Source organism: Enhydra lutris, unplaced genomic scaffold (assembly GCF_002288905.1).
Source record: "Enhydra lutris kenyoni isolate GAN:26980312 unplaced genomic scaffold, ASM228890v2 scaffoldscaffold82, whole genome shotgun sequence".
NCBI lineage: Eukaryota > Metazoa > Chordata > Mammalia > Carnivora > Mustelidae > Enhydra > Enhydra lutris.
Window position 1 is genome coordinate 2317682 of NW_019154166.1, and position 13844 is coordinate 2331525.

A 13844-nucleotide genomic window follows, 5' to 3' on the forward strand; every position below is an offset into this window, starting at 1 on the left:
AGTGCATGAGAGGGGTTAAGATCAGAGGAGAAGCAGACTCCCCACTGAGCAGGAAGTCCGATGTGGGACTTGGGGCTGGGACTCCAGGATCATGATGAGATTCCAGGATCATGACCTGAGCCGAAAACAGTCCCTTAACCACCTGAGCCACCCAGGTACCCCTGAGTTTGGACTCTTAAACAATTGCAGTGACTGAATTTTGTTTTAAAAATGGCACCCTTGGGACGCCTGGGTGGCTCAGTTGGTTAAGCAGCTGCCTTCGGCTCAGGTCATGATCCCAGCGTCCTGGGATCGAGTCCCACATCGGGCTCCTTGCTCATCAGGGAGCCTGCTTCTCCCTCTGCCTCTGCCTGCCATTCTGTCTGCCTGTGCTTGCTCTCTCTCCCTCTCTCTGACAAATAAATAAATAAAATCTTTAAAAAAAAAAATGGCACCCTCACAGACTACTCAGCCTCTGACACCAACAATCCTTTCAGGTTTACGTTTTGTCCATCCGCTGTAGTCACAGTCCATTCAGGCAGAAGATGGGAGTGGGAGAACAGGGAACAGTGTTTCAGACAGGGGAACGGCTTGTGCGGGTGGCCCAGAGGGGGAGCGCGCAGCACTTCTGAGGTACTTACAAAGAGTCTGACATGGTGAGAACCAACTAGACAGGCAAGCTCACGGCTGGAAGGGTTGGGCCCGAGCTTGGAGAGGCTGGAACATGTTTAGAAGTTTGGATTTTATGCTGAGAGCTGTGGGAGCCATTGCAGAATTTTCAGCTAACTTCTGGCGGGACAGGCAAGGCGTGGCTTGTCTTCGGACTTCCAAATACACAGAGATTTTGAGAAAGACAAAAAGATGGATAGGTCGATAGAAAAATGTTGGGAAGTTACTGAAAGTGGGGACTATGTGAAAATTTACGTGCTGAACGTTGACACTTGCCCCAGACTTCTTCTTCACCCAGCTCTGAGGATATGGACAGCCAGGCTGATGCCCTCCGACTGGGGGTCTGGAAGAGTCTTCTGAGAAAACTCATCAGGTGAGCCAAAAGACCTAAAGATACTGGCCTTAGGGGTTCCTCAAGGAAATGGCCCAGTGGATCGCCCTTTAGTGACGTCCACAGAGAACATGTCTCCCCACACCTGCCACATACACACACACACACAGTTTCTGATTGTTCCTTAGTGTCCCAGTCTTAATTATGAGCACGCAGCTGAGAACTACCTGACATTTGAGGAAAGCCTCTTAAATGAAAGAGCTTCACCCCCGCAAAAAAAAAGAGAGAGAGAGAGAGAGAGAAATAATAAATAAAAATTTTAAAAAAGAAAGAAAAATAGTTTAGAAGAAATAAAGACTGTGCAAGAAGAAAAGCATTAAAAAAAAAACAAAAACTACAGGGGATGGGGCACCTGGGAGGCTCCGTTGGTTCAGCGCCTGGCTCTTGATTTTGGTGCAGGTCGTGATTCCAGGGGTCCTGAGATCAAGCCCTGTGTCAGGCTGCACACTCAGCAGGAAGTCGGGTTGATATTTTCTAGCTCCCTCTGCCCCCCCCCCCCCCGCTTTGTGCGTGAGCACACTCTTGCTCTAAAATAAATAAATAAAATCTTTAAAAAGATATGTATTTTTTAAATTTTATTTATTTGACAGAGAGACAGTGAGAGAGGGAACACAAGCAGGGAGAGAAGGAGAGGGAGAAGCAGGCTCCCTGCTGAGCAGGGATCCCAAAGCGGGACTCGATCCCAGGATCCTGGGATCATGACCTGAGCCAAAGGCAGATGCTTAACAACTGAACCACCTAGGTGCCCTGAAAAGATAAAAATAGGGACACCTGGGTGGCTCAGTTGGTTAAGCGACTGCTTTCAGCTCAGGTCATGATCCCAGGGTCCTGGGATCCAGCCCTGAGTCAGGCTCCCTGCTCAGCGGGGAGTCTGCTTCTCTCTCTCCCTCTTTCCATCCGCTTGCTTGTTCTCTCTCACTCAAATAAATAAAATCTTTTTTTTTTTTAAGATTTTACTTATTTGACAGATAGAGACAGCCAGAGAGGGAACACAAACAAGGAGAGTGGGAGAGGGAAAAGCAGGCTCCCCGTGGAGCGGAGAGCCCGATGCGGGGCTCTGTCCCAGGACCCTGGTATCATGACCTGAGCCAAAGGCAGACACTTAGCGATTGAGCCACCCAGGTGCCCTTCAAATAAATAAAATCTTTTAAAAAAGAGCTCTTAGAAATTAAAGACATGAAATCAGAAATAAAAATTCAATAGAAGGGTTGGAAAATAAAATTAAAGCAATTTCCCAGAAAGCTGAGCAAAAAATTAAGGAGATAGAAAATGCAAGAAAATTAAAGGTCTGGCCCATGGCATTAAACATCTGAGAAACAAAACTTCCAGAAAGAAATAACAGGAACATGGAGGGGAAGAAAAAGTCCAAAAAATTACTATATATATATATATTTTTTTTTAAAGATTTTATTTATTTATTTGACAGAGATCACAAGTAGGCAGACAGGCAGGCAGAGAGAGAGGGAGAAGCAGGCTCCTGGCTGAGCAGAGAGCCCGATGTGGGGCTCGATCCCAGGACCCCGGGATCATGACCCAAGCCGAAGAAGGAGGCTTTAAGCCACTGAGCCACCCAGGCTCCCTGACAACATGTATTTTTTAATTTTTTTAATTTATTTTTATTCATTTATTTTTTTAAGATTTTATTTATAAAAAAAAAAAAGGTTTTATTTATCTTGGGATGCCTGGGTGGCTCAGTCATTAAGCGTCTGCCTTTGGCTCAGGTCTTGATTTCAGTGTTCTGAGATCAAGACCCATGTAGGGCTCCCTGCTCAGCACTTGTGCCCCCCCCAGTAAAGCCTTTTTACAAGATGTTTTTCTATAACTGAAGAAGATGAGCTTCTAGGTTGCAAAGACCCACTCAGTCCCCACTAAAACATTCCCATGTAAGATTTTAGAAGGCTAGGAAAAGAGAAGATCCTAAAAGCTGTGATTGGGCAAAGAGAGAAGGAAAATGAAAATGGGCTTCATACGACATTTCATTTGCCAGAGTAAGAAAATTTTCAGGCTTCTTAACAGCAACACCAGAAGCTTGAAGACAATGGAGAAATGCCCTCAAAATTCTTAGTGCAAATTATTTCCAACCTAGCATTTGATACCCAAACACAAGACTGACAAGGTCCCAACAACTTTTTAAAGTTTTTATTTAAGTAATCTCTACACCCAACATGGGGCTTGAACCCACAACCCCAACACCCCAAGATCAAGAGTCTCATGACTTTCCACCGAACCAGCCAGTTGCCCCGAAGTCCCAACAAAATTATTTCCCAAGCACCCTTTCCTAAGAAGCTCCATCAAAATAAACTGAAAAAGATAAAGAGATAGGTTGGAGATAGGTTGCAGGAAACAGGAGATTAATCCAAGAGGCGAAAAGGGAATCCCAAGATGGGTGTGGAGGGAGATCCAGCAGTGTGGACCGAAAACCAGCCTTTCGCGGCTAGAACAGGTCTAAAGGCTCTGTGAGAAAATTCTCAAACAGAAGAGAAAATTCCTTACTTGTTTGTATATCCTTAGAACTCATTAACTCAGGGCTCCTGGGTGGCTCAGTGGGTTAGGCCTCTGCCTTCGGCTCAGGTCATGATTTCAGGGTCCTAGGATCGAGTCCCACAGCATCAGGCTCTCTGCTCGGCAGGGAGCCTGCTTCCCCTCTCTCTCTCGCTCTCTGCCTACTTGTGATCTCTCTCTGTCAATAAATAAAAATCTTTGAAAAAAGAACTCATTAACACAACTAAAGGAGAATTTGGGGATAAGTTAGAGTACACAGAAAACGAACCAAACAAAAGGACAAAGCAACTATTAACTCCAGAAAAAACACAAATGGTTTGGGAAAGATAGACAACTACATCTCTCCACATGGCAGGGCACCTGGATGGCTCATGCTGTTAAGTATCCAACTCTCGATTTCAGCGCAGGTCATGATCTCAGGTCAGGCTCTGTGCTCAGCATGGAGTCAACTTGAAATTCTCTCTCCCTCTGCCCCTCCCCCTGCTCCCCCCTCTCTCACTCTCTAAAATAAATAAATAAAAATCATTTAAAAAAAAAAAAGCTATCCATAGGGCACAACTTGTAAAGAGCATTTGCATCGTCATAATACATGAACACTAAACAGATCCAGCCGGAATTATGATATAATATTGGAAGCGTGGGATGATCGGAAATGGGGGTGGGGTGACGGTGGGAGTGGAAAAGAGTTAGCAGTGGGAAGTCAATAGCTAATGTCTGAAACAGAAGCAGGAGAAGTAGCAACATTGGCATGCTATTTTTAGTGTGAGATACACAGATGAATCTAAGACAAAACATAGTAACACCATTCAAACATTCAGTTGAAAGTGATTGTCTTTAAAAACTTAGGGAGTTGCAAGACTGATGTTTTTTCTATTAGCCTCACAGAAGTATTTGATTGTTCATGTAATATAATGTGTATCTAGGATAGGAAAAAAAGTACTGATAACCTCATGGAAGGGGGCAGTTACTGGAGGAGGTCAGTTAAGACACTACGGCAATTTGCAAAGATGATAGTGGAAGGGGACATAGGGATGTGGATGGATTTGAAAGACGTTTTAGTTACGCTTTCTCTATGCTCCCCCCTTTTTAAAAAAGATTTTATTTTTTTAAGTAATCTCTACACCCTGTGTGGGGCTGGAACTCACAACCCTGAGCTCGAGAATTATACGCACCACCGACTAAGCCAGCCGAGTACCCCACCCTCAGTGCTCCCTTTATTTTTATTTATTTATTTTTAAGATTTATTTACTTGACAGACAGAGATCACAAGTAGGCAGAGAGGCAGGCAGAGAGAGAGGGGGAAGCAGGCTCCCCGTTGAGCGGAGAGCCTGATGTGGGCCTCAATCCCAGGACCCTGGGATCATGACCTGAGCCAAAGGCAGAGGCTTTAACCCACTGAGCCACCCAGGGGCCCCTATTTTATTTTTAAATATGTTATTTATTGGGGCACCTGGGTGGCACAGTGGGTTAAGCATTTGCCTTTGGCTCAGGTCATGATCCCAAGGTCCTGGGATGGAGCCCCTGGTTGGGCTCCCTGCTTGGCAGGGAGCCTGCTTCTCCCTCTCCCTCTTCTGCCCCTCCCCCTGCTTATGCCTACATGCACCTGCTCTATCTTTCCCTCTCTCTCTTGTGTGTATTCGGACTCTTTTTTTTTTTTTTTTAAAGATTTTATTTATATATTTGACAGATAGAGATCGCAAGTAGGCAGAGAGGCAGGCAGAGAGACAGGAGGAAGCAGGCTTCCCGCTGAGCAGAGAGCCCGATGGGGGGCTCCTTCCCAGGACCCTGGGATCATGACCTGAGCCAAATGCAGAGGCTTTAACCCACTGAGCCACCCAGGTGCCCCTATGCGGACTCTTAATAAATAAGATCTTTTTAAAAAAAATACGTTAAGGGGCGCCTGGGTGGCTCAGTGGGTTAAAGCCTCTGCCTTCGGCTCAGGTCAGGATCCCAGGGTCCTGGGATCGAGCCCTGCATCAGGCTCTCTGCTCGGCGGATAGCCTGCTTCCCCCCTCTCTCTCTGCCTGCCTCTCTGCCTACTTGTGATCTCTGTCTGTCAAATAAATAAATAAAATCTTTTACAAATAAATAAATAAATAAATACGTTAAAAAAATAAACATTTGATTTATTTAAGAGAGAGCTAGAGTTGCGTGGGGTGGGGGGCCACCGAGGGAGAGAGCATCTCAAGCCAGACTCCTTGCTGAGCGCAGTGCCCCAGCCAGCCAGAACCAAGAGTCAGATGCTTAACTGGATGAGCCACCCAGGTGCCCCTCCATGTTCCCTCTAAAAAGCCCTCCGCCTCAGCGCCCTCCCCTTTGTTCTAGCTGCCAAGGCCAGAACCCAAGTCCTTATCACCTCATAAGGATCAGGCCCAACATCTAATAGAATCAGCTGGCAGAAAGCTAATGAGGTGGTAAGTGGGCAGGAACCCAAGGCGATACTGGCTGAGAACGAGTGAGCTGGACTGGGGACATCGGGTGAAAACTGGCCAAGATGGGGTGGGGAGGGGCGAGACAAGAGAGTAATGCATGGAAACCATAAACTCCAAAAGCCAAGGCAAAACAAGATGGGGCAAGATAAAATTTGGCAATATTGCTTCCCACTTTATGCCCTATTCTTCTGCATTAACTTTTAAAGTTTAAAGTATTCTATTCTGTTGTGTTTTTGTTTTTTTGAAGACGTGATACATGGGCATGGCACAAAATTCAGAAGATTCAAAGAGCTAAGTGGGAAAAGCTGTCCCCTGGCCCCTCAGATCCTCTCCTCAAAGGTGACTACATTCCCTCAGCTTGTTCGTGCGTTTTTCTGGAAATAATACATTCTGATGCAATTTAAGTTTAAGAAAGGCATCACTAGATAAATTGATCATACGTAAAAGATATAAATCCTGGGGTGCCTGGGTGACTCAGACGGTAGAGCACATGTCTCTTGATTTCGGGGTCGTGAGTTTGAGCCCCATGCTGGGTGTAGAGCTCACTAAAAAAAAAAAAAAAAAAAAAAAGTATATGATCCCATTTGTACTCACTTAGCTAATGATGTGCATATATGGACATTGAAAACAATCTGAAAAATTGATACCAAAGGGTTAATAGCAGTTAGAGAACTAAGGCTATGGATTCTATTTTGATGTTACATGTCCATTCCAATGTTCCTACCAGAAACCCACAGCAGCTGTGTAATAAAATATTATGAAAGTAGGACAGGAGCTTGTCTCCCTTCTTCGCTCCGTGGGTCTAACGTTCTGTTTTGGGTTTGCTGAACTGAAAATAAGGACTTTGTGACTTTTGAAAAAGGAAAAGCGCTGGTGAGCTGAACTGAGTTTATGGGGGGGGGCGGGGGAGTTGAGGCAAGTGTCCCTTCCCAGCACCGTCGGGACTCCACCAGCAGGGGGCGGCCTGCTCCTGGTGTTGAGCCAGTGGGCGGGCCTCAGTCTGGGGTCCTGCACCTTGCATTCCAGACACTGGAGGCCTCTGTCTGGGTCCCAAAAGGAGACCCACCAGCCTGATGTCCCAAGCTGACTCCTTGCTCTTCTCGTCTCTATACACTATAGCCAACACTCTGGCCCTCTGAGGGTGAACATGGTCTTGGGCCCACCTTTGGGGCCAGAAGCCACATCCCCCCCACGCCCCCGCCCGACTCACCAGGAGACCAGAACATTCCAGAAAGGTCTCGGGATGGCTGAACTTATCGAGTCACGCACTCGCAGTAATTCTCCTTTATTTCTCACCCTCAGCAAGGAGGTGGGACGGCCTCTCCCCCAATTCTGCTATGTCCATATTTTGGGTATAGTTACTCCCAACCTCTCTTCCTTCAGAGGCCAGCGCCAGGGGACACAAGTGTCTCTGCGGAGTGCTTGAGCAGCGGGGGAAGGAGATGGTCCACTACGGAGATCCGCAAGGAACGGCCTCACTTTCCCGCCAACTTCCTCATGGCCTCTCCGTCAAAGGTAAAGGCATGCCAGCCCTCAGCTTCAGTCAGATCCTGGGCTCCCAGAGCCTTGTACAAGGCCATGGCTTTCTGGTTCCAGTCCAGGACGGCCAGGCGGAACTGGGAACAGCCCTGATCCAGGGCCACCTGTGGGAGAAGACGTCGCTGACTTTCCCTTCCCAAAAGGAAAAGGCTTTCTCACCCTGCGTGGTGACCCCTGTGCCTCCCACCCGTGCTTGCTTTTCCAGGGCTAACCTGGAGGCCCCCCCATCCCTCTCCTCACCTGCGCCACCCTTCTGATTATTGTGGAGCCAATCCCCTGACCTGTTGTGGGGGGTAAAAAAAGAAAAAGAGAAAACAAAAAGGGGGCGGGAGTGGGGGTGGGGGAGGAGGAGGGGTTGTTTCCGTTGCAGGCACTCAGAGGAGGGCGTGAGGCTGGGGTTAGGGGGCAGAGGATGGGTGCTGGGTCTGGCTGGCTTCCCCCCCCCCCCCACCCCCCGCCCGGCCCCACTCCGGTACCCCGATATTCCGGGGTCACGTAGATGTCTTCCAGATAAACGGTGCGCCCCTTCCACGTGCTGTAGATGAAGTAATACAGCCCGTACCCCACCACGCGCGGCCCTGGTATGGAGACAGAGGAGGGCACTGGGCGCCAGGGACCGACCTCTGCGAACGCCGGGGCGGGGGACCCTCGCAGGCCCGGCTGCTCTTACCCTGCGCGTCCCCGGGGGCGGGAGGAAGGTCTGCCACCAAACAGCGGTACAGAGGTTTCTCTCCGAAGCCATCCGCTCTCAGCGCTGCGGAGGTGGGGGTGCGGCAGAGAGACGTAAGGGCCTGGGTGTGCGCCCGCCCGGCCCGGAGCTCCGGCCTGGCGGACCCCTCCCCACTCCTCCCCAGCTTGGGCCCCCACCTTCTTCGCTGATCTGCACCTGGTCGGAGAGTTTCTCGTACTCGGCCAGTTCCTGCGGCGCGGGGACAGAGGCCAGATCAGGGCAGGGGCCCCCGACTCCCCGCGCCGCACCCCTCCCCCGGCCGCGCCGCCCGCACCCCCTCGGGGGCCCCGGGTTCCCGGCCCGCAGCCGTCACCCGAATCAGCCTCAGGATCTGTCCACAGTCTCCCTCCTCCGCCTCTCGGATCCGCACGGAAGCCATCTGGACCCCGCGAGCTGGGACTGAAGTCCGGGACCCTCCCCTCTGGTCCGACGGGGTTGCGGGGGGTTCGAAAGGGCCTACGCGCCGGGCCGGGACAGCGGGGAGCCGGGCGCGGCGGGCCAGGCCGCGGGAGTGGTGGGCGCGAGGGGGCGCCTCTCCGCGCCGCACCCCTGCACCCGCCCGGGACGCATCTCGCCAGCCAATCAGCTGGCAGAGCAGACCCGCCCCGAGGCCCTAGCCCTGCCCCCCACCGTCAGCCCCGTGACCGGGCCCCGGGCAGGGGTCAAGACTGGACTGCCCGCCGCCTCCCTGTTGTCGCCTGGGTGTCCCAGCCTCTGTGGGTGAAACCCGGCAGTTCAAAAGTCACCTCCCCCGGTCTTCCCTAAGTCACCTCCCCCGGCATTCCCGAAGTGAAGTGTGCAGTGATTTTCGGTCATTCTCGTCGCTCTCGCTCACCCACCCGAGGGCCCTGCGACGCTGGGTGATTCCTGAAACCCCCCAGCTCTGAGCTGTCTCCTAGGGGTCTCGAATGGCTCTAGGTGTCCCCTCTCTCGGGCGCTCTGGAATTTCAAAACGGGATAGGGAGAGGGCGATGCGCTTCTGTTGGTAGATGCCACTAAATCACACTCAGGGACAGAACCTCCCTCAGAGGCCTGGGAAGACACTGAGGGAGGAGCTCAGAGCCTGCGTCATCGCAATGAATCCTCCTTCCAGTGAACCCCGTAAAGCAGATACTACTTTTCACGTTTTAAGAACAAGGACACTAGCAAGCATCATGGTGGTGTGACTCAGCCAGACCCACCCAGCTGGATGTTTGGTAGTGGAAGTCTCAGCTGTAGTCCTCTGTCTCTCTCTCTCTCTCTCTTTAAGGATCTTATTTATTTGAGAGAGAGCGAGCGTGTGGGGTGGAGGGGCAGAGGCAGAGGGAGAAGCAGGCCCCCGGCTGAGCAGGGAGCTGAAGTGGGGCTCGATCCCAGGACCCTGGGAGCCCAAGGCAGACGCTTGACCCACCGAGCCACCCAGACGCCCCTCGGCTGTAGTTCTGACAGAGGATGCTTCTCCGGGTGCAGGAACCTCAGGGGGGGGGGGGTAGAGGCATCCTCCCCAGAGGGGGCAGAAGATTTCAAGGGGCCAGGTCAGGCTCTAGAGGAGGAGAAGGGAAGAGGGGTATACTGTTCTAGCTCATAAACAATCCTGGCAGGGGGAGTGTAGTGGAGAAACTCGGTCCCTCCCCCAAGTTGTCATCAGAGGGGTCAGAGGGGCCACAGGGTCAGTGTCCGGTCTCCTGCCCACCTTCGTCCCCCTAGCAACCTTTAACCCAACACCAACTACAGAAAGGCTGTCTGCCCCCACACATTCTCCCTAGAGTTCCCTGAGCCACGGAGAGGACTGTAGCTGACCATGGAGGGCAGAGGCCTGCTGGCCACATCTCCCGGGTGGCTGTCGCTGCTGCTGCTGCTGCTACCACGTCCCGGCCACCAGGGACGGGCCCTGAGACATGGTCTCTCCGCCCAGGTGCAGGAGTCTTGGGATGGGGTGCTCCGTGCACACGCGCGTGTTTAAGCAACCTACACTTTGGCTTCTGCTCCTGCCTTCCTCCCCTCCCTGCTGCCCTGCCTCTCCGTCCATCTCTGGCCAATCCTCACTGTACCTTGTTTGTTCTTCTCCTGCTGACAGAGGATCCAGGACTCCCCTGCTGTGCACCTCAGCAGTGGCTCAGGACAAGAGCCTATCACCATCATGACTTTTGACTTCACCAAGATCAGGAAGTATGAAGTTGACCCAGCCCCTTGTTGGAGTCCCCGACCCTACCTTCCCTCTCTCGGATCTTCTCCTTCTCCTATCTCCCTCCCTGTCCCTCAGCCTCCCCCTCCCCACTTTTACACCCAGAGGGCATGCCACATGCACAGCCTTTCCTTCTCTGTCCTTCCAGAAGCTTTTCCTCCTTTGAGCTTCAAACCTGGGATCCAGAGGGAGTGATTTTTTATGGCGACACTAACCCAGAGGATGACTGGTTTGTGCTGGCACTTCGAGATGGCAGGTCCGAGATCCAGCTGCACAATCAGCTGGCGCAGGTGACTGTGAGTGCTGGGCCACGGCTGGACGATGGCAGGTGGCACCAGGTAAGCTGGCTCCGGTCCTGAGGGGAGGCGTGTCCCGAGCTGGTCCACAGAAATGCAACACAAAGGAGTTTTCGGGCATCCCCTTCCCACCATCGCCTTATTCAATCCGCACACGGCCTCACTGTGCCTGTCCCCAGTTTTCTGGAGGGCCGTCCTGAGGCTCATGGGCCAGAGTGAACCAAGGATGCTAGCGGACTCCACGAGTCCATGTTATTTCTGTGATACGTGGCTGCTTGGGAAGAAGGGGGCAGAGGCAGGCCCCAGCGGCCTCTGATTGGGTTCTGCTCCTTCCTCCCTGCAGGTGGAAGTGAGGGTCCTGGAGGACTCCCTCCTCCTGAGCGTGGATGGGGAGGAGGTGCTGCGCCTGAGACAGGTGTCTGGGTCTCTGGCCAGCAAACCCCAGCCCATCATCAGGATTGCCCTGGGGGGACTCCTGTTCCCTGCCTCCAGCCTCCGTTTGCCAGTAAGGACATCGCAGGGCTGGGGGCTGACCCAAGCTTGTTAGAGTGTGGCTGGTTGGGTGACCGTGGGAGCCCAAGGCCACACTTTTCACAAGAGCTGGTGGCACGTTAGCTGCGTGGGAGAAGCCAAGAACTTGTGTCACGGAGGGGAATCAACTGAGGGCGGACAGGGGCTCCGATGTCTTGATGACTACATCCCCGCTTTTTCCCTTCCCTCCACTGGCTCCAGCTGGTCCCTGCCCTGGACGGCTGCCTACGCCGGAGTACCTGGCTGGACCCGCAGGCCCAGACCTCGGGGTCTGTCCCTACGAGGAGCCTCAAGAGCTGTGCCTTGCAGTCCCAACCTGGAACGTTCTTCCCTCCAGGGACCCGTGCAGAATTCAATCTCCAAGGTAAAGGCTGCTCTTCCCTGCGCAGCTAGCTCTGTGTCTGCCTTCCCCCGTCTCCTTCCAGCCCTGGGTGCCTCCGTCTGTGAGCCCCCAGGCTTGAGTCCTCACGGGGATCTCTTCTCTCCCCGCCCCCCGCCGCCACCACCCAGACATTCCCCAGCCTCATGCAGAGCCCTGGGCCTTCTCTCTGGACCTGGGACTCCAGCAGGCAGCAGGCTCTGGCCACCTCCTTGCCCTTGGGACCCCAGAAAACCCTTCTCAGCTCAGCCTCCACCTCCAAGATCAAGTAAGAGGGGTGCTGGCTATATTCGGCGGAGCCGGGGAGCAGCGGGTGGAGGCGGGAGGGAAAGGGGGATTCCAAACTGTATGTTAAGAACACTTAAGGTGCAGGGGCGCGGGGGGCAGAGACACATCTTGAAGCTGCCCACAGCAAGCAACATTTTATTTACTTATTAATTCGATCTTATGGTTAAGGAATCTCTATACCCAACATGGGGCTCGAACTCACAACCCCGAGATCCGGAGTCTCAAGCTCTGCCAGGTCAGCCAGCTGGGCACCCCCACAAATGGCTTTTATCTAGACTGTATTGACTTGGGAGAGGTGTGGTTTATGAATATCAAGCTGGGAAAATTGAGGCAATAAAGGACAGGGCCCCAGGGAGTAGATGTTGTTCATTTTTTCCAACCCCCCAACCCCCCCAAACCCTGTCCCGCACACTCTGCAGAAGGTGGTGGTGTCCTCTGGGACAAGGCCCGACCTGGATCTGCCCCTGGTCTTGGGACTCCCTCTTCAGCTGAAGCTGGCTGCGTCCGGGGCGGTCTTGAACCAGGGGTCTAAGAAGGAGATCCTTGCTCTGCCTGACTTGGACTTGGCCTCCCTCCTCAAGCTCTGGGTCCGGCCGCAGGGGCGCCTCTTCCTGGGGGCTCTGCCAGGTAAGACGGGGACATTCGCGTTGCTCGGCACACCACTGGAAATAGGTAGAGGGAGAGAACAAGACGGGCAGGCTTGTGTTCCTAGGGGAAGGAAACCTCTGGAAATGGAAAAGAAAGGCCACAAGAAGAGAAGGGATAAGGGGCAGCAGGAAGAAGTGCTTTAAAAAAGTTAAGTCAGAGAGCTGGGAAAGTGGGGGGCAGCCAGTGGTTCCAAGTTGCCCTAATGCGCCCTCTGGGCCCCCTCTGTGTAGGAGAGACCTCTTCTGCCTCCTTTTGCTTGAATGGCCTTTGGGCCCAAGGCCAGAAGCTGGACATGGACCAGGCCCTGAGCAGAAGTGAGGACATCTGGACCCACAGCTGTCCCCAGGGCCCAAACAATGGCACCGACACCACCCATTAAATCCCCACCTAAGAATCCCCTTGAACGTCTCTCATTTATTACTCGACCACGGTTCACGGTGCCTCTGCAATGTACCAGGCGCCCTGCTGCACAGCAGGTTGTACTGATGAGGAAAGGACATCCTGCTTCCTGGCTTCTTGGTGCTCACGGCCCCCCGTGGGAGGCAGGCATCCAGCAAAGACTTGCAAGTAAGTGGATGACTGGAAACCAGTAAGCTCCATAAAGGGAGCTTGGAGAGACCTTAATCTAGTCGGGGGTCAAGGCAAGCTTCCTGAGAGCTGTGGTTTCTCCAGCTGAGATTAACAGCAGCACCAGGACACACACACACACACACACACACACACACACACACACACACACACTACATACAGATAATTTTCTTTCCCAGCATTTACTCCCTGTGGAAGTTCCACTCTCCCGTCCCCCCATGTGGACCCCGCGTGGACCCCGCGTGGACCCCGCGTGGGAGGTCGGGGTCCAGAGGGGAGGGGAGCAAGGGAATTCTGTCCTCCCTGCGATGGGCCACTGCTGTGCAAGGAAAAAGCAGCAGGGGGTGTGAGAGAGCTGTAGAGACAGGGGGGCAGCGTTCTGGGAAAAGGGGCAGAAACAGCAGGGAGGAAATAAAAAAAGAGTGGCACCCAGGGAGAAGCAGCCTGCATCTCTCCCAGTCTTGGTCCACTTGCTGCATTCCCCGACGAATTCGTCTCTTACTCCATTAAACAAGAGCTGGTTTATGCTGGTCCCAGCTGGAAAAAACAGATCCCGGAACAACTCTGTCATCAGCCCCCAGACCTCTGCAGAGTGCTGGTGTCCCAGCCCCTACCCAGGGCACCCTCCCATTTCAGCCCCTAGCTTCCTGGGAAACCTTCAAGCCCAGAACCCCCAGCCCCCTAGAGAGCCCTGGAGCTCCATCCCCC

The 13844-nt window shown here is 52.9% G+C and overlaps 2 protein-coding genes across 4 annotated transcripts; one reads left to right on the forward strand and one right to left on the reverse strand.

The window, feature by feature from the left end:
* Window positions 1-7248: 7248 nt before the first annotated feature.
* Window positions 7249-8634, reverse strand: LOC111161204 (spermidine/spermine N1-acetyltransferase family member 2). Of its 2 annotated transcripts, XM_022524783.1 has the most exons (6): window positions 8556-8634; window positions 8380-8431; window positions 8183-8266; window positions 7989-8090; window positions 7753-7793; window positions 7249-7616 (listed from the first exon to the last, which is right to left on the reverse strand). In XM_022524783.1, exons 1-6 carry the CDS (start codon window positions 8619-8621, stop codon window positions 7449-7451), a joined length of 513 nt encoding a protein of 170 aa, XP_022380491.1. In that variant the 5' UTR covers window positions 8622-8634; the 3' UTR covers window positions 7249-7448. The 2 variants fall into 2 exon arrangements, with proteins under 2 accessions (XP_022380491.1, XP_022380492.1); XM_022524784.1 differs by lacking the exon at window positions 7989-8090.
* A 1328-nt stretch (window positions 8635-9962) lies between these two features.
* Window positions 9963-12946, forward strand: LOC111161194 (sex hormone binding globulin). 2 transcript variants are annotated; one of them, XM_022524771.1, is made up of 8 exons: window positions 9963-10136; window positions 10299-10390; window positions 10555-10744; window positions 11046-11207; window positions 11435-11597; window positions 11744-11880; window positions 12320-12527; window positions 12779-12946. In XM_022524771.1, the coding sequence occupies exons 1-8, from the start codon at window positions 10023-10025 to the stop codon at window positions 12925-12927; spliced, it is 1215 nt and encodes a 404-aa protein (XP_022380479.1). In that variant the 5' UTR covers window positions 9963-10022; the 3' UTR covers window positions 12928-12946. The 2 variants fall into 2 exon arrangements, with proteins under 2 accessions (XP_022380479.1, XP_022380477.1); XM_022524769.1 differs by having other exon boundaries at window positions 10023-10109.
* Window positions 12947-13844: the final 898 nt, after the last annotated feature.

Coding starts and splice junctions, on each gene's coding strand:
- LOC111161204 (XM_022524783.1), bottom strand. CDS start 8,621: ATGGCTTCCGTGCGGATCCGAGAGGCGGAGGAGGGAGACTGTGGACAG. Junction 8,432..8,555: donor AGATCCTGAGGCTGATTCGG/GTGACGGCTGCG, acceptor CCCGCGCCGCAG/GAACTGGCCGAGTACGAGAA. Junction 8,091..8,182: donor CGCCCCCGGGGACGCGCAGG/GTAAGAGCAGCC, acceptor TCTCCATACCAG/GGCCGCGCGTGGTGGGGTAC.
- LOC111161194 (XM_022524771.1), top strand. CDS start 10,023: ATGGAGGGCAGAGGCCTGCTGGCCACATCTCCCGGGTGGCTGTCGCTG. Junction 11,208..11,434: donor CCTCCAGCCTCCGTTTGCCA/GTAAGGACATCG, acceptor CACTGGCTCCAG/CTGGTCCCTGCCCTGGACGG. Junction 11,881..12,319: donor GCCTCCACCTCCAAGATCAA/GTAAGAGGGGTG, acceptor CACACTCTGCAG/AAGGTGGTGGTGTCCTCTGG.